The sequence below is a fragment of the Orussus abietinus genome, unplaced genomic scaffold, assembly GCF_000612105.2.
Source record: "Orussus abietinus isolate OABI.00-Male unplaced genomic scaffold, Oabi_2.0 scaffold5, whole genome shotgun sequence".
In the NCBI taxonomy this organism is placed as follows: Eukaryota; Metazoa; Arthropoda; class Insecta; order Hymenoptera; family Orussidae; genus Orussus; species Orussus abietinus.
Window position 1 is genome coordinate 2,673,340 of NW_019394929.1, and position 24,175 is coordinate 2,697,514.

The 24,175-nt window shown below is 45.5% G+C and overlaps 6 protein-coding genes across 8 annotated transcripts in view; 4 read left to right on the forward strand and 2 right to left on the reverse strand.

The window, feature by feature from the left end:
- The window catches only part of LOC105701247 (decaprenyl-diphosphate synthase subunit 1), a 32,161-nt gene extending 10,966 nt beyond the window's left edge, over nucleotides 1-21,195 (reverse strand). The window contains exons 1-2 of one of the 3 annotated variants that reach the window (XM_012427833.2): nucleotides 20,998-21,195; nucleotides 20,736-20,821 (exon numbers count right to left, since the gene is read on the reverse strand). Coding sequence is in view for 1 of the 3 variants with exons in the window: in XM_012427830.2 (XP_012283253.1) it covers nucleotides 8,672-8,827 (156 nt within the window). In the remaining 2 variants the exon portion in view is untranslated. Of the gene's footprint in view, nucleotides 1-8,671; nucleotides 8,828-20,735; nucleotides 20,822-20,907 lie in introns of those variants that run through there. The other 2 variants (XM_012427832.2, XM_012427830.2) reach the window with 2 other exon arrangements.
- On the forward strand, nucleotides 8,942-10,148 carry LOC105701251 (39S ribosomal protein L32, mitochondrial). Its single transcript, XM_012427838.2, has 4 exons — nucleotides 8,942-9,216; nucleotides 9,363-9,614; nucleotides 9,685-9,827; nucleotides 9,895-10,148. Exons 1-4 carry the CDS (start codon nucleotides 9,126-9,128, stop codon nucleotides 10,012-10,014), a joined length of 606 nt encoding a protein of 201 aa, XP_012283261.1. The 5' UTR covers nucleotides 8,942-9,125; the 3' UTR covers nucleotides 10,015-10,148.
- Nucleotides 10,292-12,290, reverse strand: LOC105701249 (protein spindle-F). Its single transcript, XM_012427835.1, has 5 exons — nucleotides 11,501-12,290; nucleotides 11,157-11,424; nucleotides 10,992-11,083; nucleotides 10,684-10,876; nucleotides 10,292-10,616 (listed from the first exon to the last, which is right to left on the reverse strand). The coding sequence occupies exons 1-5, from the start codon at nucleotides 11,729-11,731 to the stop codon at nucleotides 10,321-10,323; spliced, it is 1,080 nt and encodes a 359-aa protein (XP_012283258.1). The 5' UTR covers nucleotides 11,732-12,290; the 3' UTR covers nucleotides 10,292-10,320.
- Nucleotides 12,556-14,720, forward strand: LOC105701250 (aldose reductase-like). The gene is made up of 6 exons (XM_012427836.2): nucleotides 12,556-12,715; nucleotides 13,085-13,252; nucleotides 13,345-13,461; nucleotides 13,548-13,955; nucleotides 14,060-14,208; nucleotides 14,315-14,720. The coding sequence occupies exons 1-6, from the start codon at nucleotides 12,641-12,643 to the stop codon at nucleotides 14,355-14,357; spliced, it is 960 nt and encodes a 319-aa protein (XP_012283259.1). The 5' UTR covers nucleotides 12,556-12,640; the 3' UTR covers nucleotides 14,358-14,720.
- On the forward strand, nucleotides 15,335-18,567 carry LOC105701246. The gene is made up of 2 exons (XM_012427828.2): nucleotides 15,335-15,679; nucleotides 15,849-18,567. Exon 2 carries the CDS (start codon nucleotides 16,069-16,071, stop codon nucleotides 18,373-18,375), a length of 2,307 nt encoding a protein of 768 aa, XP_012283251.1. The 5' UTR covers nucleotides 15,335-15,679; nucleotides 15,849-16,068; the 3' UTR covers nucleotides 18,376-18,567.
- Nucleotides 21,196-21,407: 212 nt separating the features above from the next.
- On the forward strand, nucleotides 21,408-23,731 carry LOC105701248 (aldose reductase). The gene is made up of 5 exons (XM_012427834.2): nucleotides 21,408-21,543; nucleotides 22,377-22,856; nucleotides 22,981-23,187; nucleotides 23,300-23,448; nucleotides 23,547-23,731. Exons 1-5 carry the CDS (start codon nucleotides 21,469-21,471, stop codon nucleotides 23,587-23,589), a joined length of 954 nt encoding a protein of 317 aa, XP_012283257.2. The 5' UTR covers nucleotides 21,408-21,468; the 3' UTR covers nucleotides 23,590-23,731.
- Nucleotides 23,732-24,175: the final 444 nt, after the last annotated feature.

A 24,175-nucleotide genomic window follows, 5' to 3' on the forward strand; every position in this document is an offset into this window, starting at 1 on the left:
TCTCATCTATAGGTTTCATGATATTCACCCGGTAATTTTAAAATCATTTTCCTTGGCTCTTTCATCGGCTTTTTCTTGCCCTTTCTCTCTCAGCCGACGAAGCGAACTCGGCGGCATCTTAATGTCAAGAGCGTCAGTCGAGCAAAGAGGTTCATCAATATTCCCTGTTAACGCCCAAGGCGTTAAGTTCAATCAACGATTACGTCGAGAAACGATCGAACCATGAAAGGAGGAGTGCTGCAAGGAGAAGCTCGATACATGCAGAGGACGCATTGGTGCTTGCATCGCATTTGGCACTAAAGACCGCCTAAGTTCCCACTTAAGTCCATAACGACCCATTTTCCGTCAAACGCATCCCCTGGTATCCGTAGAACCGATTAAATTCAAACTCGAACGTTTTACGAGTAAACCGTACGGCTCGGCACGGTAGAACTCGCGAGCCTCCGAAGTTCGGCCGGCGCGTATTCCGCCGCAACTTTAGAAAGGAAAAGATGAAAGAAAGATGCGTGGAAGGGGTCTCACGATCGCGACATCTGGCCTTTTAAACCCGTCGGGTTTCCGAAAACGATTCGAACGCTACGATTTGTCGGGTTTCGAGTCATGCCGGTCGATTAGCATAACGTCCGACCGAACCGAGACCGCTCCACCACTGCCCACCACGAAGTCATAAATTTCGTAATAGTCATTAAAATTCGCCGCTTCAATGCCATTCCTTCGAGAGGTTAATCACTTCCGCTTTCGAGGAGTCTCAACGCTCCCAAGGCTTATTTCGGATGCGTCCTAATAAAGACAAGGTTAGAGGAGAAAAAGGATTCGCGCGGAAAAGTAAGACGCCGTCGTCTCTTCGTCAGGTAAAGATCGGTCGGTTCGTCGATACGAAAGAAGCGCGCGATTGGTTTCGCAAGATAGGTTGCCTCGTGGAAGTGGTCTGTTGCAAGAGACTCTTAGCACGACTGGCACCTGCGAGATATCGAGGCTGCGAGTTGCGTAGGACGACCGCGAGGTCCCTCGCGGAAGCGCCCAGGGAGGACGACACGCTGCGAGTGCCGATTTTACTTTTAGCATTTTTTACTTTCCCTTCGTTTTTTGTCTCCCGATCGATCGCTCGACTTCGGGTCGCGAACTCGTCCTTGGGCGGATCGGGATCGATCGCGCTCCGATGCCTCGAGACGGTCCGTGGGTTCCGATCGAGATCAAGAGGGGAATTGGACGTTGCGTGGCCTCCGGTCAAGAATCGGCTCCGGCGAGTCCGGTGCGAGCCGACCGAGTGTCGGAGAGGAGAAAGCGAGGCGAGTCGGACGCCGCAAGGTGGAGTGTAGCAACGCGATGTCAACCGGTGGCCAAGGTGGTGCAAACTCGTCACCGCGGGGAGGGGTCGCCCGTGCCGCTCGAATGAATTAATCTTCTGTTCACCTTTGCAAACCGAGTGCAGCGCTTCGAATTCGAAACGAAGGCTTTCATAAAAAAAAAAAAAGAAAAAAAAGTTGTTTTAATTACGCCGTAAATGTCAGGAGGGAAAAAAAGGCCGGTCCAGAGGTTCCAACGCGCGTAACGGTAGATGCGGACGAAGATCGAAACGCGTTCCACGAGGCCCGAATTCTTTTTTGTCGGTCACCGTTCTCCGTGTCGCGAGTTCGATTCACAATGGAATAACGGTCGTTGTGTCATCGGTCGACCTTTACGTAAGTTGCATAATCGTCTCGGCGGTCTTCTTGATTTCGGCGAACCGGCTTTAATCTTCTCCAGGTAGAGGAGCAGGTTCGGAGGACTTTTGCGAGAACGAGGTCTAACGCGGGAGTCCGCAAAGGTAAAATTAGGACGTTATGTAACGATGCGAGTACTCGCCTCCTTTTTTCACTTAACGCGCCTACGGATACCTTAATGGCTGACCAAATAGCTGAAACATGTGACCTCTCGGCGAGTAACTAACGCTAATGGTATTTGCGCTTTTCAATATCTATGAAGAAATTCCTCCCTCTTTCCCACCCTACCCTTCGCAACCCGAAAAAAATAACGTTCAAAAATTAAATGGATGCTACTCCGCTTTCACCGAACTTTCGGCCACGCGCATACCGTCGAAGACGAGACCACGAAGAAATTCGTGAGTTACGCAAGACCGACTCGTTTCGAGACCGCATCGATTGAACGATCTCTCGCATCGATATTCTCTGGGATTGCAAATTTTTATTTTCTCGACCGAGGCGATAGCTAATTAAAACTGATATAAATCTATGAATTCGGAAATATTTTAAAGTATATTCTCCCAAAGACGTACGTTTTTTTTTTTTTTTAATTTCTCATAGAGCGAAGTGCTCGGCCCGGACGGTTACCGTGTAACTCGGGCGTTGAAATCCCCCGAGCCCTGCATCGAAGTCCCCGAGAACGCCGCGTCTCTTTCGTCTGGATTTCCGCGCGAAACGTACCGAATTTAACGCACGTCTTCCATTAGATCGTCGCCGTCGTTAGGTTTTTATCGACTACACGGCGGAACGCGCTTTTTACGGACATAGAAAGGTGCGTTTCAGTTTTCGTAGCGACCACCGTGAGCCCGATGCTTTCTATCGCGGCCAGAAGAGATTCCAAGTAATGGGAAGAAGTCGAATGCCCTCCTCGTCTCGAGAATTCGTCGTTAAAAGAAACGCCGTCGTGTCGGAGACCTCGATCGCGGAGATTCATCGGTTCGAGGGGGAAAAATCATCCCTCGTGGCGGGTTCTCTCGGGTAGCCGAGAGCGGCGTCCTTGAAGACGTCGGCCAGGAATGTCCAAAGTCTCCGGGACCGTGTGGGGCCCGACACGCATTCTCGATCGAACTTCAGCATGGACACGGAGAGGGAAAATACACTTTCTCCATCCGGGGCCCTCGCGACCCACATTCGGAATCGGCGAGCGTTCTCGCTCGTCGAGGATGCTGCCCGCGGTGAAGGTGCCAAGCACCGTCGGAAAGCAAATAAATCCGGCCACCGGAATCAAGGTCACTCTCACGATCTCTCCTCCCTCTCTCCCTCTAGCCAAGGTACGGCGACCACGGTGCCTCCGTCAGGCCACGCGAGTCGACCGCCCTCGGACAGTGTTCGTCCTTGACCGGCATAAGAGGTACCGAGGACGCTGCGAGCCCTATTCTTCAATCGGGCGGAGGGTTGAGAAGAACGAATCGATCCCTCGATTTCGCCCCGCCTCTCCTCGGCCGCCGGAAATTTTCGACTCTCGCGGTCGTCCCTTCGTCCATTAGGATTCCTAATCGTGGGACCGGATCTACGCGACCAGGTTTCGGGGCACCTACGGTCCGGTCCGATCGAGTCGTCGGAATCTCGACTTCCCGCCCGGAGAGGGGAGAGGAGGGACGGCTGGCTCAATGGCGGGAACCCGGAATGTCTCCTTAAAAATCGTCGGGTGTCCCCACGCGAGTATTTCCCGATGGGATCGGTCGTTCCGTGTGTCCAGGCACGTACTTCGTTTAGGAGCCCGCTGAGACCGTACCTCGTCTGGGACGTCCCGGCACGTGGAACGACAGGTTTGCTCACCTTGAAATCGTCGCATCTTCACCGAAGAGGAGACGAAGCCAAGGTGCGGTCCAACGAGTCCTTCCGCTTTCCCCGGGTCTCTTCCGCCTTGGGCCTCTATTCACGGACGTCTCTCCGGTTCGTCAAAAGAGAGGTACTTTTCTGGTTCCTTTTGTCGCCACAGAGAAATCGCCTCTATAGATTAAATTCCGGAGGACCATCCACCGAAGAAAGTGCGCGACACCTGTCGCGACGCTCTCATCCGAGGAAGAACAGTCCCCTTGCGACGTGGCAGCGTTTTCGACGATTGCTCTCCGTCTCCGTTATACGTCCGGGCCAAAAGCCTGAATTTCTTCGAGTCGACGCAACCTTTGCAGTTCGGGTGGAATTTACATCGTGGCGTATTCTGCGGACGCCTCGGGGTCGGATCGATATCCTCGAGCTCCAGTTACGAAGAGGTCCACCTTGGGGGTACCTTAAGTCCATAAAATCCAGACTGAGGCTATTCCAAAGGGTACATGGCCGCACGCCTTCCTCGGCTTTCCCCCCCACTCGGTGGATGTACCTTTTTCGCGTTTTTCCGTCCTCCCTCTTCGGGAGAATTTCTTACGAATCCCTTCGCTTTCGACGAGGGAGCAACCGAGAGAGCCGCTCCGGCGCGGGCGCGCACGCTTTGGCGAGCACGCGCACGCAGGACGTAACCGCGTTCGACTTTTACCGCGACTCGCATTTGGTTATCGGGGGCACTTGCATGCCGTTCCCGTCGCGGAGAAACGCAACGCTCGCTTCACGGGCGAACGCGGATTCGCCGATTGGCTCGTTAGAGCTAGCTCGCGTCGCATAGAATCCCATGTCACGCGCGCGACGCGTGCGCTCCCGCTTCCGCGATTCGATCGCGCTCGAGACGGTTGAGAATCGATTCGTCAAGAAACGCATCGACCGCGCATTTATATATATATATTAAAAAAAACGCATCACTGCGTGGAGAAATCGCCACAAGAGATGCAAGCTCGTCGCAGGGAACCGGGGGACGGGAGGGTCGAAAACGCGCGCAAATGGAAGAACCTTGGAACGGGACCTGCGCTTTGACCCTGAACGAAGGAGTCTCGTCATCTCGAATGCACGAAACGCCTCGTCTTCGGGTATTTCCCGTCTTCGGACGCGTACTCGTCTTCCGGGAGATTTGTCCGTGAAAACTCGGAAGTCGCGAGGACGCCCCCGCTCGAGCCCGAGTCGCTCGTGGGGTGAAACGAGAGCCGATCGAAAGAAAGCAGGTCCCGGTACCCCCCTTTTGGCAGGTTGCGGGTGGTTCCACCTGGAAGTGCCGAGGGCCCATTCGAATCGATAATACGGACGTTCTCAGGCCACGCACGTTGGAGCGGACGCGTCGTTCCGCTTCTTCCGCCGCGCGGAAGAGTTGGACGCCCGGCACGCGTCTCGGAGTTTTGGGCAGGACCCTGCTCGAGCGGGGGAGGGGAGCGAAGCTCCGGACACGGAAGGATCCCCCGAGATTAGAGACTCGACGAAAGTCCCGCGGCGCATCCGCTCGGTCATGCCAGAAACGTGCCGTTGACGCAAGCGAAGCCGTGATCGCGATTATTCATGTCGTCGCTCCCGTTGCGTCCCGACGTCGGCGGGATCCCCGCCAGGCGTGGCCTGGGACGGATCGGGTCGCTCCTCGCCGGAGGAGGTCCTTCCTCCGGGTGGCCCTAGGGGCGAGGTCGCGCTCTCCGACAGCCTTGACGTCGGGCAGCGGTCGTCGATCGCACCTTGCAAGACCCGAGTAACGCCGCGCTACGTGCAGCACCGGCGCGACTCGCGCGACTCGCGTGACGCAAGAGGCCGCTAGATCCCTTCTTTCCGTCGGCGTCGATTTAACCGTGATCGTTGAGCGCCGGTTGAGCAACTTTTGAACGTCCTTTCGATCGGTCGAGCGCCTCGAGGTCGCCGGTGCCCGCGGACGGTGTCGCGGACCTCCGGGACCTCCGCAAAGTGCAGCGGCCGATCCCTGCGGATACCGAGACGGGGCGCCGAGGCGGAAAGCGTCGCGCGCCACTTTTGGTGGCGACCTTCGGCACCTGGCTCGCGTTTAAAGGCTCCTTCAAGGCGGCGCTAAACGACCACGCAAACAGCGCTCCGCCCGTAATTGCGCCCGGCCTTCCCGTCGCGAGCACCGGCGAGCCGGGAAGATCCGCGGGGACGTAATTGCCCTTTCCCGCCCCGAAAACTCTCGAGGACGACGCGCTCTCTCTTCCTTCGAGGACGACGCGACGCGCGATTCTCTCGTTCGCCGAGCGCGTCCGTGTCCACGGCCGACCGAGGCCGGAGAACCCGGTAAAAAGCTCGCGCTCGCGGGGATAATCGCGATCGGCTAACGACTCCTAAATGTCAGGAGCGCCGACTCGAGTAGGTCGACACGCGGGACGCGCCAGTTGGCGTTTTCCCGCGGGTCAAAGCCGGAGCCGCCGCGACCGGCCAGGGATGACCCTCTCCGCGATAAGTGGGCGCGGTTCTATGCTAATTCGCCGCGGGGGGAGAGGAGCGCGTCGCGGACGCAGTAATTCGTTGCGTTAATAATCGTATTGTGAAAAGATGGACGCGTGCCTTCGCATACGCGATGCGCCCGAGGAATGTGGAGATGACGATTTCTCGCGTCGCGGACCGGCGTCGAAAGCGGCCGCGCCATCGGTCGATGCGCGGATAACCGCCTCGGCTCGCCTCTCATTTTTGTCGCAGTTTTCCCGCGGCGTCGACCGTCTCGATACGTTTTTCTCGCGGCGATCGACGGGCACCCTTCGGTGAACGCCACTCGGACAACCTTTACGGCGTCGTTAACGCCCGCTCGGCGCGGCACGCCGAACGCGTCTCCTCGAGTATCGTAAACCTTCCCCCGCGTTTTCGCCACTCTCGCGCGGTGCAACCGGAATTACGGCCCGCGAGCCGAGAACCGGGGCTGTCGCAATCGTTTCCCAATTTTCCGATTCGTTCCTTTTTCCGCGACGCCGCCGCGGGAAGCGCGGCTCGAGGGCGTCGAACGAAACGGAGCGGAGGAAAGGAAAAGGAAGCGCCGAGGGGCGCCGAGGGGCGTCGAGGGGCGTCGAGGGGCGCCGAGGGGCCTCGAGGCTCGCGATGGAAAGTCGGCGATTTCCAGCCGGGCTGGCCGAGCAGGCGGGAGGACGCCTCGAGAAAGTCAAGAGCGCGCCGACCGAGATCCGCCCGTTAGCCTACTTCGGGGAAGATCCGCGACGTCCTTCCCGGAGTCCTTGCTCCCGTACGAACTTTGACGAGCGTCGGGCGTCCATCCTTTCCCTTTCTACGAGACCTCGCGGGAATTTGCGGGGATTAGCGGGGATTAGCGCCTTTAGGAGGCCGGCGAGTCCGGCTCCGGGGAAGGTGGCGATCTTCGCCCCCGTTCCGACCGCGCAACCTTCGGCCGTGACGGGTTTCTCTCCGTCGAGACCCTCGTCGGCCGCGCACCTGTTCGTGCCGACTGTCGTAACCGAGGAGTAACGATTAGCGCCTATCGGCCGGTCAGGAGCCAGCCATCGGCCGGTGATTGCCGGCAGGCACGCACTCGTGGTTATCCCGACGAGAGGCGATTTTGAAATCGCGTCTCGTCGGGCCCGACCTGACGGTCGAGAGCAAAACCGCTTTCGCGGCCGTTCCCGATGCCTCGGATCGAGAAACTCTCGGCAGGAGGAGAGAACTTCCACTTTGCCGGAGTCCCTGTCCGTCGAGCTCGTGACCATGACGAGAATCTCGACGCGTCGTTTTTCTTCCGTCCTGCGGGAAGAGCGCAGCCACGGTTACCGATTTTTCCGCGGAATGCCCGGATCTCTCGATGGGCTCGAAGCAAAAGGGCCGACGCGTCCATTGAACGATCTTCCCGAAAATAAGAACCGGAAACTCGCTTGCTTCGCGGAATCCGCGTTTCCTCGGCCCACGTGCTCGGAAGATTAACGAGAGATATCGATATGCTTTCTAAATGCACGATGCTTAGATGAGACTCGAACGCGGCTCTCGGCTGGATACTCCGTGCGGATACCTACACTAACATTAACTGTATCCGTTAATAAGGAACGCCGTCTTTGTCACGGAAACGTGAATGGCCCGATGCCGCCTCGGAGCTCCTCCTTCCTCGAATACGGGAAATTTTCCAAACTTTCTCGAAACGACTCGAATCTCTTGTCGTATGTCGAGAAAATGGACGTAGGACCGAAAATCGACGATACTTTACGAGTGAACGGAACACTCAAACTTCGCGCCACAGGGGTCGCGAGGCTGGGACTTTAAATCGCGCGCCTCCGAGAGCGCGGACTCCGTGTACCGAATCGTGAATTTCAAATAAAATAAAAATAACGCGGAAATCGGCATCGTTCGTCGACCTCCACCTTCGGTCGCTTCCAGGGTTGAATATTCGCCCGAAACCCTTGGACGTTTTTTTTCTATCGTTAACGGCGATGAACGCCTCTTCCCGATGCATTCGAATATCCCGGTGCGCAGGCCCGTAGCAGACGACTCGCGAGTCGGCCGCGGCGCGGCGTCTGCTAGGAACAGCTGACGGCTCGACCGAGGCAAAACGTTAATTCGTCAATTTTCCTGGCTTCGTTCTACTTTGTAGTGTTCGAGCCTAAACCCATAATCAGAACTTTCACGTAACTGCTGGGGAGCGAGCGAGGGACCCGCGAGCGAGTGACGCTTCTCCGAAGGTCTTTTCTCTCTCCGAGAGTCGAGCCCGCAGTGACCGCGTCTTCGGTCACGCCGGGCGCGAGTATTATGTAATTTCTTGCAGCTCTTCGAGCAGAGCCGCCCGAATCTCGAGCTTCTTCCTCGGAAGTCGATCGTCCTTTCATCGAAGATGCGCGAAACCGACCGACCGATTGGTCGATTCGAATAAAGGCAGGCTGTTCTCGACATTTTATAGGTTAGGTACGCGACCGGCGAAGCGGTCACACGGGATATTTAAACGGGAATATCGAGAGGAAAAAAGAGCTCGGATTCGAGGAAAGCTGACTGAAAGCGGATCGTTCCCAAGGACTGGCAAATTTCGGAAGCTTTATCTAGGAGCGAAACCAATTATCTTTATCGATCGAGCGACCTTCTCGCGAGTCATAATTTTTCTCGGAGATGGATCACCGCGTGCAGGTTAAGAAATCGATATCGGGACACACCTGACATCGCTGCACGAAGACCGCTGACGGTTGCTGGACATCCCGGCGTAATTTAACACTCGACGTCGAAACTTTCCTACGAAATTGGCCGAAATGTCCAAACTGGCACAACTTCTCCATGCGAGCACAGAGCCGACCCGACCCTATACACGCCATAGCGAGAACTGTAGTGAGTCGAGTCGACCGACTAGCTAAGACTTTCGAGTTCCACTGATCCCCACCGGCCCCTCAAAATCGATCCCCTCCATCCTTCCCCAGGCTCAATCGCTTACTTGCCGCCACCCCAGCGCCTCTATGAGAACTTGCAATGTAAGTATGTTATACGCGTGGTTCGTTGTCGAAGGATACCAAAGAAAATTCCGATAAGTATTTCGAAGGATTCGTCGATTGCGGGACGATACCCACCAATACCCACGAAAGGTTAAAGAGGACCGAACTAGACTGACTGTCAGTTATGGCGAGTAACGTGTTAACGCGTTTAAGTAACGTTTTACGAAGACTTGAACAAACTATTGAGGTTATTTTATGGCAGAGGTTTCCCCCAGGTACTGTTTTGAATACTTTTGCAAGTTGGTCTCTTACGTCTTATCCAATGTTCGTGGTTACAATTATGTACCATTAATATAATAATTGTATTCATGTTTTTACGTACAGAACTGGTATATTATCACTTATGCTTACTTTTATGTAGGGACATTATGCGCTATGGATGTACACGTTAATAGCGGATCTTCATCGGTTTATAATCCAAATTCGATTTCTCTTAAAAATATATGGGATGACGGATTTTTGTGGGCTGTACCAAAAAGTCGGCGAACCATAGAAAAAAGATTGAAACGAAAATTTGGCCATCCCATATATAATTGGAAGCCTTTGGTCCCAAAAACAAATCTTTTAATGTGCAATAATTGCGGTCATTATCACGAAGCTGGACTTCTCTGCCGTAAGTTTTGATGCAGCAACGATTCCATTTCCTGAGATTGAGTTAACGTGACAAGTTTTCATTTTATTAGAGCACTGTTACGACGTGGTCAAAAAGGAAACGAAAGAAATGCAGGATGAAATTGAGAAAAATTTAGGTGTGAATCCTATCGAAGAAAAGGTTATTGTTATTTATGATGGAGAAAAAGAAGGGAAACCAGATGATTATTGGAAGGTATGTTTCTTAACCGTTGAACGATCTTCGATATTAATTAAAATGTCGTTTATCAAATATTGTGTAGGGCCAACGAGTTGTAGAAATGCCCAAGAAACGGCCATCCTGGTTTCATCAAAATTTACTGCAGCCAGCTACGCAAGAAACATCTGAAAATACCGAAGTTAAACCTACGGAGTTGGCTTAAAACTTGCCATTGCTTGAAGTTATTTTACTGTTCACGGTATAGAATTTTGCGTGATTTATTATGCATCTTATACGGTTTAATGTAGTCCAGAGATTGTCAATCAAATTAATAAATATAAGTATTTACAAATATAATATTTGTGGTGTATTAAAATAAAAAAGAATGTGTATACGTGTGTGCGTACATGGAACTACATCAATTTTTTTGTCAAGTGTATAAAATAACGTCATAAATAATAGTAAAGATTAACTTCAGAATCAAGAAGTGGAACTTGAAGTTTATACAGAGAGCATAAGTTTATTCTTTTCATTGAACCATCTTGGATCCATTTACTGATTCTTCGCCTGTAAAATGATGTAAAACATGTTCATGTAACGAGGTAAATGGGGCATTTCTGAAACATGCGCCACACAGTGGACAGATATGATCACTTATATCTCTATTTTCCACAGATTGAGAATGTTCTGTAACTAAATTAGACAGTGGCAGAAGACTAGTTTGGGTAGCACCATGTTCCTTAAGACTATCATCGGAATCAAATTGAGTACCAATTTGGCACACTTTTTTATTTGCATTTTGACGACAACTTCTGCAAAATACTCCTGAAACATTTTATTTTCAAGTTATTAAAATTTGTAATTCTGTAGTTATGTGAAAAAGAATTTATACCTTTTTTAAATTTCCTGAGGTTCTGTATTGCCTTTTTCAATCGCACTTGTTGTGCTAATAAAGTTTCTTTAGTCTGAGATAACTGAACATCATGTTGTTTTAATTGTTCCAGTGAATCTGTGTCAGAATCTTCTGGATAAGTAAAACCAATGTACTGTAGATTAACTTCCTCAGAATTTTGCATTTCCACCATCTAGCGTACAAAAGTAAATTTTAGATCCATTAGAATTGTGTGTACGTGTATATGGGTATTATACAACTATGAAATAAATTTTTATTCTGTTATATATTTTAAATGCTTTTTCTACCTGTGCATATTGTTGTTCTAGTTCAGATTTTTCCAACATTATGCTGTTTATAAGTTTAAGTGAAATTTCCTCTAAACTTTGTTCTTGATTACCTGAAAATAAAATTACATACCATCAAAAATGAATTTCAGATATAAAATTCCTTTAAAAAAATAACACACAAACCATGATTAACAACTTGAGAGGATTTATCACCCTGTTCATTCTTTACCAAATTTGTAACATCCTTAACATTATATGACGTGACGTCACATGATTGTACAGAAGTATGTTGCTTAAGCGTATCTGAGATTTTCGTTAATTGATTCCCTAAATTTTTATTTGTTCTCGTTAATCGAGTCAGGCGATTCCATAGTTGCCTGTTTTCTGCTGCTACCATGAAAATGTGATGTGTGAGTTGTGACTTCTGTTTTGTAAGATCTTCTATTTTGTCCTGTAGTATTATATAAGCAGAAATTTTCTTATATATACTATCAAAAAACTTGCAAGTATAGAAATAGCATTCTTACCCGAAGAGCTTGCACAAGACTCTTTTCGTTAGATTCGTTAGCATGAATTACTGCTGCTGAAGTATCTTTTCCACACTCAAGACGTAAATGCACATTTTCTTCTTCAACTGCATCTAATCTGCTTTGCAAATGTTGACACCTCTCCTTCATCGTTTGAAATGCAACTTGAAGCGCATATTGTGATCCAAAATTTTCATCAGAGGAGAGTTCTGCATTATCTATACTACTCATGATTGTATTTTATAGGATTTTTTACGTTTTCAAACGGTGTACTTTATTACTTTTTTTGGTACTTTTTCTTATTATTCGATGATCAGTTGAAAATTAAATTGTGCAGTTGATTGACAAACCTTTAAAAGTTGTCTGTCTTGAACAGTGAAAATATTGCCAACAATAATGGGCTCTTTTTTGAAAATTTCAATTAATTTATTCAAACACTTTTCAAGTAGATAACTTCTATTTATTAGTAACTTTTGCTTGAAATGAAAAACAGCAAACTTATTGCAATCGTCGTTTCAAAATAGTTAACCAGTACTTATACTTTGACCGGATAAAATTATTGCACAGTTGTCGGTTGTCATTTTTCCTCCTCAAGTTAAGAAAACGATAAGATTTATGTTCGTTTTTACAATTTTTATAAAGAAAAAGTCAACCGTCATAAACACAAATCAGAGTTTTCCGCATTATGTTAAACATATCATGTGTATACACGCATCGCCATTTTGAAATTAGCTTCACCAAAGAACAAGTGAGATGAAAGTGCGAGAAGTGAGCATTCTTACTACAGATACAAAACCTTTAGATGGCCATGTCGCAAATTCCGCAGTTATCCGGAGCGGCTGTCGTCTAGCGGCCTTCTATCGAAACTCTTCCCCATTTAACATGCACGCAATTCCCTGTCGGTGTTTTGGTGATATCAATATTTCTTATCTATTTCACAATAGCATGACGTTTTGTTGGTTTCTATCGTACTATCGCTTTAAACGATGACTTGGAAAGCGATATCGAAGTTAGCAATAACTGCAGCATTCTTTCTGTAATTATCACACTACTTTATCGACCATGCTTATAACGGGCGCCTTTCGAAGAGAATCGTCAGTCTTCAGTTGACTTACGCGTGTTCTCTAAGTAGATCAAAAAATGGCTGCTCCGTTGGTTTCTCTTAATAACGGCAAAAAAATCCCAGTCTTAGGACTAGGTACATGGCAAGGCAGTGTAAGTAAATGAAACTGTTATTAAATAAAAAAAAATTGAATAAGGGCGAAAATAGTTATATGCGCAGTCTCATAGAAAATGAAATCGCACATGGTATCGTGAAGCTCAACAGTTGTTTCAAGAGAATGTGTTATTCCAGAACAGATTACAATGAAATTGCAATGTTCATGAAGAATGTATTTTTATTATTTATTACTTAAATAAAGTATTTCGTATTTTTTGTGTATATGATATCGTTCAAATAATATTTCATATTGTATATGCCACAAAGGATGTAAATAAAAATTGTTTAATTTATATTTAATGTTTGTTAGACTGCATTACTTGTTCGAGGAAGTACCGTTTCATGGTTTTTTTTTTATTGATTAGGATCATCCTAGTGTTGTAGAAGAAGCAATTAAAGATGCAGTTGATGCAGGTTATCGACATTTTGATTGTGCCATGGTTTATGGAAATGAAAAAGATATCGGGAAAGCGCTTTGTGAAAAGATTGCAGAAGGTGTAGTTAAAAGGGAAGATCTCTTTATCACGACTAAGGTAATAATTATAGGATTGTGAAAGAAATAATATACTTATAATATAAGCATGCAGAGACAAATGAGATACATAATAGAATTCATACTTTTTAGCTTTGGAATAATGCCCATAAACCGGATATGGTTGTAAAGACTTGCAAACAGTCTTTGGAAAATTTTGGACTGGATTATATTGATTTGTACTTGATGCATTGGCCCTTTGACTATACCGTAAGAATTTAATTACATTTTCTTATTATGTTACCCTTAATTGTATACAGATTTTAAGAGAACATAAGTTTGATTTTTGCATTTAGGTGGATGCAGTAAGCATTCGTCCTCTAGATGAAAAAGGAAATCCTATGCCAGGAGATGTAGATTTTATAGATACATGGAAGGAAATGGAGGAATGCTTTCGATTAGGCCTAACAAAAAGCATTGGCCTAAGCAACTTTAATTCTCAACAAATCGACAGAATATTGGGAGTAGCGAAAATTAAACCAACAATGAATCAAATTGAGTGCCATCCATATCTGAACCAAAAAAAATTAATAGAATTTTGTTCCAAGAGACAAATTGCAATTACCGCATACAGTCCACTTGGATCTTCTCATCGACCTTGGATTAAGCCCAATGCTCCAAAAGTTGTTATCGATGAGCCAGTCATCAAAGCATTGAGCGAAAAATATAAGAAATCTCCAGCTCAGATAGTTCTTAGATATCTGGTGAGAGTATATTAAATTTTTTTGAAATAGTTCATTTTGAAACTTAAGAAATAAGAGAAATATAAAAGAACAAATTAAGACGTTTTTATAATTTCTCTTTGCAGATTGATATCGGTACAATTGTAATTCCAAAATCAAGTTCAAAAGAGCGAATACGAGAAAATATAAATATCTTTGATTTTAAACTGACACCCGAAGAGATTTCAAAAATTGACAAACTTGATCGTGGGGAGCGTATATGCGTAATGAAAGAGTAAGTACAGATTTATGAAATGTATGATTAATTATGCTACATATATATTGCTTACTTGTCAGTGCTAATAAACAAAATATAATTTTAATATATTCAACTTTTCTAGGTACTCTGGACACAGGTTTTATCCTTTCAATATTGAGTATTGAGGGATTACAGGGTTACATAAAATATTGATTTATAGAAGCTCATTATACTTGGTACATCTGTATTCTTTTTATGGAATACCTATTGTTTCGTTGTTTGAAATAGATTACTAAGCATTCTACTGGCTAAGAATGAAAAATGTCATCCGATCATATTTCAATATAGTACTTCGATGTAATAAGAATCTTAATTCTTTGTGTTAAGTAAAGTGATATTATTATTAATAACTGAGTAAGGTTGACTATTTCATAATCATTTGATTTCTAATTTTGTGGTTTTAATAGATGGGTGTCAGAACTATAATAGTATTGCAAAAAATTGTATTTTGGGAAGACTTAAAATAAAAATATAATGTATAAAATAAATTGTAGAGTATGTTAATTTCCATGTCTAAACATTTTTATTCTTATTTTGTGATACCACATCGTTGACTTGAAATCTGTACTTTTCCATTTATTCGTTTAAAGTTGTGATGATATACGACAAGTGATAAATTTATCACCTAGTTGTGTATTTTTAACAGTTACATATAACATTTATCTAAGTAGTGATTTATGTCCAATGATAACCCTGATTATCCTGAGCTTTCTTTGATATGGTTTATCAGTTTCATAGAATTATTGCGTAAGAGAATTAAAAAGCCTGCTGTAATATTTATGCAGAGAATTATTTGTGCATGGGAATATAACAGAGTTCAAGTTCAAGAGTATGTATCTCTCGTGCAGCACAACTGGGACGTGCATGTATACGCGGCTTATGCGTAAGAAACGATCTGTACAGTTTCACCCTTCACTTATGATTCATCCAATCAAATTCTTCTATCAGGAACACTTATGTGTCTCTCTGACTATAACTCCGGATGGAATTTTATCCGACACATGCTCATGGAATCCTTTGCTTTCGTGGTACTTTCCATTGTTTATTTCATTAATGGTAGATTCTTGGATGGATACTCATCGGACTACCTCATCGACATAATATGTAAAAATATATACTAATAAATATTAAACAGAAAATAGACTTTATATAAAATTTGACTCGAAAACTTTGGATACCGAATATACGAATTTGAATTTCGTGGATCATAATATTAGTAAACGATGGGTAGTGATAGGTGGTGTTCGATAGATCAGAGTGAAATAGCCTCGTTATTGTGTTTAGAGAGAAATATGAAATGCGCACGGTACCGCGATTGAGACGGTTGTAACGTTATTTGACGTGTTATTTCAGCGGCATTTATTGCGAATATGAATTGGATTTTGCATCTATGAGTTCCGCGAGTTTTTACAGGACAATTCCGAATCAAAGTGTAATTTATAAGCAGGTATTTATTAAAAACTAAAATTCGTTATTAAGAGCTAAAGTTTAATACATATTAAAGAGCTGAATTTATATTTATTCATATTGTTATTTTTTAAAGTACTATTGCTTATGTGATGTTTAATTGACAAATGTTTATTAAGGTGAATAATACATTATATGTAATATTTCAGATTGGGTAGTAGTACATGAGGAAAAAAGTAGCCTTCCAAGCGACAGCGGCAGTAATTCCTCAAACGTAAACTCAATACGGAACCTGATTTCACCCGAAGAAGTTTCCGTTCAAGATCGAAATTGTTTATTGAATTAAATAGCCACCGAGGTACAGCCGCAGGTATAACGATCGAAAAAGCGTTGTTTGTAAAAAAGAGCGTTATAGATTTCCTTCGCGCGATGGCATTTGCCGGAAGGTCGAAGGAAGTCACCGAGGAAGAGGGCTGTGAGTATTCTAACGTGACGCAAACCAACGGACAGTTGCAAAATGAAATCGTTTACGTAAACTCATTCAACCGTGAGTTTTCGGATTCTTTTCGAACGAGACAGGGCAACGATAACGAAAGGATGAGCGACACGGCGTCATGGAATCGTGACGATCGGAAAAACGTTGACGCAGTGGCCGTTTGCAAAAATGATGATAACGATAGACAGAAGTTCGAAATGACAACGTTCGAGAATAAAAGTGATTCTTTCCGAGATGTGGACTCCTCTAAATCGTTCCAGGTTTGTGGAGAGTTCATTCCAAAGGTCATAAGCACGGATGTATCGAAAGGAACGCAACCTAGACCTGTAGAAACGTTGTTCAAATACGATCAGAACGGAACCCTCTCTTCCGTTTCCGTATCCTTGAAAGGGAGAAACACTATCGATTCTGCTGACATTTTTAATAAAACGGACGATTGGACTTCCATCAAGGAATTTAAGTACGAAATCGGTGATCCCATGTCGGGGGACAGTTCGGTAGATATCACCACTGGATCGGATTTGTCTTTCACGTCGTTGGAGAGGAACATTGACAACATCCTTAAGGATCAAAATTCTCTGGAAGGGCCGAAACAACTCGATATTTTCGAGACTCCAATGAATTGCAACATCAAGTCGAATAAAAAGGGGTACCTCTTATCTTCGAGTTTTCTCGAGGATTTCGAAGGAGAGAAGGACGATGCTCTTGTTTCCGAGTTATCAAAGCTCTGTATTAACGAGAGTAGCGTTTCGAAAGCCACAGGCTTCCAAAAAACCCCCCCAATTGTGCACTTCAGTTTTTCGGACGTCGTCGATGATCTCGAAATCGACTCTCAAAGCTTCTCGGAGAATTCGTACGAAAATACTGGCCGAGACGAGCTCGAGGTATCAAAGGAGGATATTTCCGTTTCTAGTGCGTGCGAGGATTCGGATCAAGATTTCCAGAAAGAACCCGAAAATCTTTGCGACGTCGCGAAGTCGCCATTGAACCTTGCCATTAAAATAAATAGACGGAATGTCATCTCGCCTCCTGAAAGTTTCAAGAAATCCGGATGTAAGAAAAAAGCTTTACCTATGCCCAGAATGTCGACTCTAAACGAAAATATCCCCTCGAAGTTCGAGTCTTTCGTGAAGAATCTCCAAGAAAATTTCTCAAAGATCGATCCGTCTCTTGCGAACAACGATAAGTCATCCAAGATCGAGGATTCCATTCCGGATCTTCAAGAAAATTCATCAACCATCGACCTCGCTATTTCGAGCCGTGATTTCTCCGAAAAGGTGTCCGAAAGCGTTGACCGTGATGAAGTCGAAGGCAGAACGGAAGTTGCATCGAACGAAATGTTATTCAATTTCTTTGTGGAGAAAAACGATTCCTCGCGACCCGAAACTCGATCTAACGTTGCCCAAGATCTTTCAGATAGTCGATTGATCTTATCCGAAGGCCTAAGTCCCTCTCAGGGTTTTCCCGAAAATTTGTCCGCTAGCATCGGTCGAGACGAGACCACCCAATTCAAGAGAAACTTTTCCCACGAGAAGTCGAGCTTCATAGAGGAGCTGGAAATCTCGAATATCACTCCGGAAATTTTGAAACAGTGGACAGGCTCTTCGAAGGACTCGAGCAATCCGAGTTTTCAAAATGCCTGCAACTCGACCTTTTTGCGAAGTCGAGGCCCCGTTTTGCAGGATTCGGGCTTCCAAAACCATTCGTCGTCTTCGAGCAACGGGTCAAATCCGGCTTTAGGCACAAGCTCTATCGAGATCGACGTTGCAAATCTCGAAAATGGCCCTTCGGGAAAAAATCCTCGGAACGAACCTACGGTTTCGGCGAATAGGGAGGACAGTATCCAGCCGATCGAGGAGGAAAATGCAGATTCTTTCACGGAACGAAATCGGGTCGCAGAGGAACGAAAGAGAGGAACGAATTTCAAACGAAGGCAGAGTTTCCCGCGAATGGAATCAGCTGACTCTGGATTTCCAAAGAATCACCTGATTTTCGACAACCGCTTGTCCAAGTCGTCTTCTTCCGAATGTTTAGAGAGCTGCATCGTGACTTTTAGATCGAAAGTGACTTCGCATCGGCATGAACCTGCAAATGTGAACAGAAGTTTCGAGATTTTAAGCGACTATTCATTATGCGATAATATCGAACCTTTGCAGAATTTCGAAATTGCGCCAATGGGTCAAACAAGACACGCGACAGAAAATAAAGCAGGGATTTATCGATTGATTTCCTTCGATTAAGGAAATCGCTCCCAACGCTCGGATAAAACTGTATTCAGAAACGTATTCGCTCTCTTTCTCAACGCTCGTCTTCTTATTTTTTAATTTCATGTATCTTCGAAAATTGTGTCGATTCATTGAATATAAAGTGTCACTTCCTTTTTCAAACCCGACTGAAATAAAATGGTTTAAACCCGCTTCCGTCGACACGGAGATCCATCCTTGTTTAAGCTTCATTGAGAACCGCTGTTCCCTGGAAACGATTACAGAGTAATCTCAACCAAACCGAAGTCTCGTCACAGTTCGGCATTGACGTTCGATGCCATGTTGTCAATAAGCGATACACGCTGTCGAAAGGAAGAAGACAGGAGGAGTGGATCACCGACCATCCGTCAACGACGCAGTCGGCGAATCCGACGCTCGACCAAAGCGGCTTCAAAATGTAACTCGCAAACTGGAACCTCGAGCGGCAAAGGAGTTTCCTGTCGAAAAAGCCTCTCCTTTGACCCGAGAGCCTCGAGATGAAAATTCGAAGGAAGGTGAGGAAGAGAGCTCGCGAGGCGGCCGAGGACATCGAGTAAACGACCCGTGCGACTTTCCTAGAAGATGCCGACGTTTTGCGATCCCTCTCGGGATCCGATCACTCCGAGAGCTTTTCTGAACGAGCTTTCAACCGCTCTGTGGGACGAGAGAAATCTTCTGGTGAGCGTGACGGACGTGATCTTGACGCTGATAGGTTGCGTTCTTCTTAAGGTCGACCATCGACCCTGGGCCGAGAAATTCAAGGACGTTATTTCGGAGAGCCAGTTGGACGCCCTGAAGAGCGACTTCGAGAATCTCATGTACTTCGAGGCGAAAGACATGAACGCTCTCGTGTTGGACCTGATGCGAGTACGAGCGAGCAGCGGCCAAGGAACTAATCCTCGTGAAATCTGGAGGTCGACCGGTGTCGACGGGGTCTTCCGCAATCCCGAAAAGCGCATTATGGGAAGGACCGTTCTGACGGTGGTTAGCTTTTTGATCTTTCGTCGACCGAGGCGAAGGTACAAGACCGAGGCCTCGGAGTTCTCATGGATCCTGCAGAGGCGAGCTTGGCTCGCGGTGACGACTCCTCCGTACCATCGGCGGATCAAACTTTCCGAGTTTACGGGGATGGCGAGCTACTTCTCCTGGTTCCGCGCGGTTGGTAGGCATCGAGAAGGTTGTTCCTTCAAGGATATCCGCGAGAAGAAGGAAGAGGAGGAGGAGATCGGCCAAGAACTGTCGGATTCTCTGAAGAGAGAACTGGAGGAGTGCTTGAATCGCGAGAAGCTTTGGAGCCCGGTCGAGGAGAAGCCCGGTCACGTCTGCTACAAAATCTATTGCCCAATTTGCTGTGGTTGGCTCTGGATGCCTATTTGGTATTTGTTCCTGTTCGTATACACCGTAATCGCGACTTGGACTTGGAATCTATTCGCTGGAGTCGGCGGCTTCCTCCCGATAATACAAAAATAAGGTTGACTCCAACGTCCAAAGGGACAGTTTCTCGCGACAGTCCATGGAGTTGGAAAGACTGAATCTAGAATACCGACTTTATTTCATGATCTCACCGCCGTTGGGAATTTTACATAAAATATAATCCTTGAAGCCAGTGGGTAGGGAAACGCTCGGATAATGACTATCGTTATGAAGAAATCGACCGGCAAATTAAAGCCAACTTAGTTCTTGCGGTAACTGGCACGTTCTGGAATTAATATAATTTTCATATTGTATTACATTCATCGCAGAGAGAGGAAATGTATATTCGAAGCTGATTATATGTAACGATACGATGGATAACGCTGGCGCTTAAAAATCGGATAGCTTCCGTTAAATATTCAAGATTGAATCGAATAGCCTTCGCTCTACAAAATAAAGTCACTTTCTAGGTAATATTGCGATAGTTTATGTTAGTTTTACGGTTGTTTACCGTTTGCTAACAAATGCGCAACTAGTTCTGCATACGCGTTATGTGAATTTACCTTGAGTCGAATAAGTCGTAAAAAACACAACCTAACTATTATTGCCGTTGCCAACCACGCGTCTGTTGTTAAGTACCGCAACTATTTTCAGTGCGTGATTAATATTACGTATTCTTTGAGGCGCTAACCGCGTTCTTTTCGGAATTTTCTTCCATTTGATAAATTAGCCAGTTTTGAATGATATGCGTGCAATTTTCGAATTGATAAGTCCGCGATGCGTGAGTTTTTCAGGTACAAGAATTCAAGCAGATTATATAAGGTAGGTTAAAACGTTACGAGGAAAAGAAACGATTGCAGCCATTGTCGCTTCTTCGAACGAAACGGAGAAACATACTTTGTTTGAAAATCGATAATAGCCGGTAGAAATAAAGTCCATTGTACCTTTATCGTTTCTTCGGCTATCTATAATAAGGCAGCGTCATCCGCGTCCACGATGAGACTCGCGGTTGCATCGCAGAGAAGTTATCCTTAAAACAAGAAGATACCCTTGTAAACGTACATAATAATCAGGGGACTAGCTAACGCACGCGCAATGATTTAAAGTTGTAGTTACATGCGTTGAGATAATACGAGCATTCTTAAGTCGAAGGTGATAGCTCGGTTCATAAGATGAATTTCTCTGGTTTAATTTGCGCAGGCGTACCAAGTCGGTGCATTCCACCGCGGATTGCATAACGGGTTTGAGAGCACGGCTCGGAGCTCTTGTTCGCATTCGTCGCGTCTTTTCCCATCGCAACGAGAAGGGACGCATCTCCTCTCAAACGGACCCCGTAATTTTCCATGAGTCCCTCCAGAGCGAGACCGGGGGGCGCAAAATAAGTCGGAGACGTTTGGCGAGTCTCTCAATTAGAGGGGGCTTCCGTCCTTGGGCGAGCCGGCGCGACGGCAGCCTCCGAGTGCCCAATTCACGCCGAGAGAGGGTGCGCGCGCACGCGCCGCCATCTTGTCGAGCGCGCTACGTGACGGCCCGATGGGGGGACCCCGAGTGGTGGGAATTATTTATAAAAAGTTTTTGCAGGGTGTTCCTACAGTCGCTGGCGGTCGTCCCTGTGCGAAACGCGGATCTTCATTTTGGGTGCCGACACCGAGACGCGTCTCTTCCTTCAAAGCAGCCATGCCCGTGAACGTGCCCAAAGTCAAGTTCTACAACGGGAACGAGGTGCCGATCTTTGGATTAGGAACCTGGAAGGTATGGTATTTCATGGGGAAGATACCGGGAAGAATTTCAGATACCAGGTTATTTGTAAAGGATCGCGGTCACAAAGGCATTCAAGCGTTCGACGAAAACTAACGCATACTATGTGCCGGCAGAAGTAGGGAGTTTTATTCGAAAGTATTTAAAATTATAAATGAAATGTAAGTTTCACTCCTTAACGGATATACAGAATGAGAACGTTAAGACGGCATTTTGCGGCATCTCGATTGTACGGTGGTTAGTCCTCCAAAATGTCATGACTAGTAGAAAAAAAATAGCGGTCAGCCGGTGAGCACGCTGTTTCGACTTAAACCGTACCATATCCATTCCCGTTGTCGTTAACGGAATCTAATTTCGGTACATGTAACTGCAGATAATTGATCCAATTATTTCCACATTTTTAACAAAAATATCAGTCAACGAGTGTAGAGTCTTCCAAGAGAGTGGTAGCAGCGGTGCTCATTAAGTTACGTAGTTATCTAACTTTATGACGAAAAGAGGAGTAAATTACGAGAAGAGTAGGTTCTTTATCTTATCCGTTTTAGATTATGACATTCAGCGGGCCGTGACATTTGCCTTCTCTATTCATTCCGGTATTAATGACACGGTACTTTCCGAATTATCGGTTAAATCTATATTCACAATTGTATTATATAATAAATGTGTACAATCGAGAAAGAAAAGGAAAATGAATCGTATTTATTAATTTAATATACACGGTGGCGAATGATATTTCGTGCTCGTAATTAAATAAAAAAATTATCCGATAAATTTATTTATTAAATAATTTGTAAGATGTTAGCAATGCTACATTTTTGTCTTACCAGTCTAAACCCGGAGAAGTCACTCAGGCTGTGAAAGATGCCATCGACATTGGATACCGGCACATCGACTGTGCTCACGTTTACGAGAACGAGAAAGAAGTTGGAATAGCCATAAATGCAAAAATCTCCGAAGGAGTCGTCAAACGAGACGAGCTCTTCGTCACTAGCAAACTTTGGTGCACTTTTCACCGAACCGACCTCGTTGAGCCAGCTATCAAACAGACCTTGTCCGATCTGGGTCTTCAGTATCTGGATCTGTATTTGATCCACTGGCCAATGGCTTACAAGGAAGGCGGCGATCTATTTCCGAAAAATTCCGATGGCGCCATCATTATGAGTGATGTCGATTATCTCGACACCTGGAAAGGCATGGAAGGGGTGTTGAAGAAAGGATTGACGAAGAACATCGGTGTCAGCAATTTCAACTCTGAACAAATCGAACGAGTTATTAAGAATTCCTCTGTCAAGCCCGTTACGAATCAGGTGCGGAACTACTGCCTAAATTGTATGCTGTATCATAGACCAGTTCTTTTAACGTTAGTTTAATTTGTATTGAGGCGTGGTCAACATAATAGCAATTCAAGTAAATTGCGTATTGAATTTTTAGATCGAATGTCATCCATACTTGACGCAGAAGAAGCTTTCCGCGTTTTGTAAGGAGAAGGATATCGTCGTTACGGCCTATAGTCCCTTAGGGTCTCCTGATAGACCCTGGGCTAAACCCGACGATCCGAAATTATTGGACGATGCGAAGTTGATAGAACTTGCCAAAAAGTATAAAAAGACGGCAGCGCAGATCGTCATTCGTTACCAGGTACTTAAGGAAATGTTATCGTGCTTTTTTGAGATCACATTTATGACTTAAATATTTCGATGTATTACCGGTCTATTGGACAGTATAGAATTTTTTATCTCCTTTTGTGCAGATCGATCGTGGGCATGTAGTAATCCCTAAGTCTATCACCAAGTCTCGAATTGCGGAAAATATCGACGTCTTCGACTTCAAATTGTCCCCAGAAGACATTACGTACATCGACAGCTTCGATAGAAATGGCAGGATTTGCGGACTGAGCGAGTAAGATAATAGCTTCACTTGTTCCTCTGTTTTTCTTATCTATATCTGGTGGTCGAAGATTGGGTGGGATTTTTCAACTCGGCATTTTTCTTTTTCAGCACCGCGCACAGCCCGTACTTCCCATTTAACATCCCATTTTAGGTATACAAAATGCATACGCTACTAAGGTAACATAATGTTAAGATGAATCAATCTCTCATCCAGTCTATTTCTTACGGATACGTAACACTAAGAACTTTTGTACCAAATATGTGAACGGAATAAATTTATTTGAGGCATTGCACTTGTCCACGTCATTATCACGATTTTCTTAGTATAGTTGATTATCGATAATAAATTATGTTTGAAACAAACGTGACGGGGAAATAAAATAAAATATCAATACTTCCTGAGATAAATTTCAATTGATGGTATTCGTAATTAGTGCAAATCGTTTGGTTGAATCATCCATTAGCGACGGATTGAATCGTTGCCAGAAAAATAGGGTGTGTGGTAAAATAATGTATTGTCACCGGTAATGTCGCTAATCATTCCGATTGCATTCGTAGCTCTAGCTCGATGCGATAACTTTGTTTTCGTTCGTGTGTAAAAAATGCTTGTCACGATTCGTTGTATAGTATGAAATACGATTCATCTCTATAGATATTTTCTTTCCATTGGGCTGAAGTTGATAACTTCAACGTTCGAGAATTCTGATTGGCTAACGCAATGACCGAAGGCCGTTTAG

Bases quoted from the DNA above. Each gene is read 5' to 3' on its own strand.
- LOC105701246 (XM_012427828.2), top strand. From the start codon at position 16,069: ATGGCATTTGCCGGAAGGTCGAAGGAAGTCACCGAGGAAGAGGGCTGT.
- LOC105701249 (XM_012427835.1), bottom strand. From the start codon at position 11,731: ATGAGTAGTATAGATAATGCAGAACTCTCCTCTGATGAAAATTTTGGA. The intron at 11,425-11,500 runs GTAAGAATGCTA...ATAATACTACAG, and splicing joins GTCTTGTGCAAGCTCTTCGG to GACAAAATAGAAGATCTTAC. The intron at 11,084-11,156 runs GTTTGTGTGTTA...TTTTATTTTCAG, and splicing joins CTCTCAAGTTGTTAATCATG to GTAATCAAGAACAAAGTTTA.
- LOC105701250 (XM_012427836.2), top strand. From the start codon at position 12,641: ATGGCTGCTCCGTTGGTTTCTCTTAATAACGGCAAAAAAATCCCAGTC. The intron at 13,253-13,344 runs GTAATAATTATA...CATACTTTTTAG, and splicing joins ATCTCTTTATCACGACTAAG to CTTTGGAATAATGCCCATAA. The intron at 13,462-13,547 runs GTAAGAATTTAA...TTTTGCATTTAG, and splicing joins ATTGGCCCTTTGACTATACC to GTGGATGCAGTAAGCATTCG.
- LOC105701248 (XM_012427834.2), top strand. From the start codon at position 21,469: ATGCCCGTGAACGTGCCCAAAGTCAAGTTCTACAACGGGAACGAGGTG. The intron at 22,857-22,980 runs GTGCGGAACTAC...TTGAATTTTTAG, and splicing joins TCAAGCCCGTTACGAATCAG to ATCGAATGTCATCCATACTT. The intron at 23,449-23,546 runs GTAAGATAATAG...TTTCTTTTTCAG, and splicing joins AGGATTTGCGGACTGAGCGA to CACCGCGCACAGCCCGTACT.
- LOC105701251 (XM_012427838.2), top strand. From the start codon at position 9,126: ATGGCGAGTAACGTGTTAACGCGTTTAAGTAACGTTTTACGAAGACTT. The intron at 9,615-9,684 runs GTAAGTTTTGAT...TCATTTTATTAG, and splicing joins CGAAGCTGGACTTCTCTGCC to AGCACTGTTACGACGTGGTC. The intron at 9,828-9,894 runs GTATGTTTCTTA...AATATTGTGTAG, and splicing joins AACCAGATGATTATTGGAAG to GGCCAACGAGTTGTAGAAAT.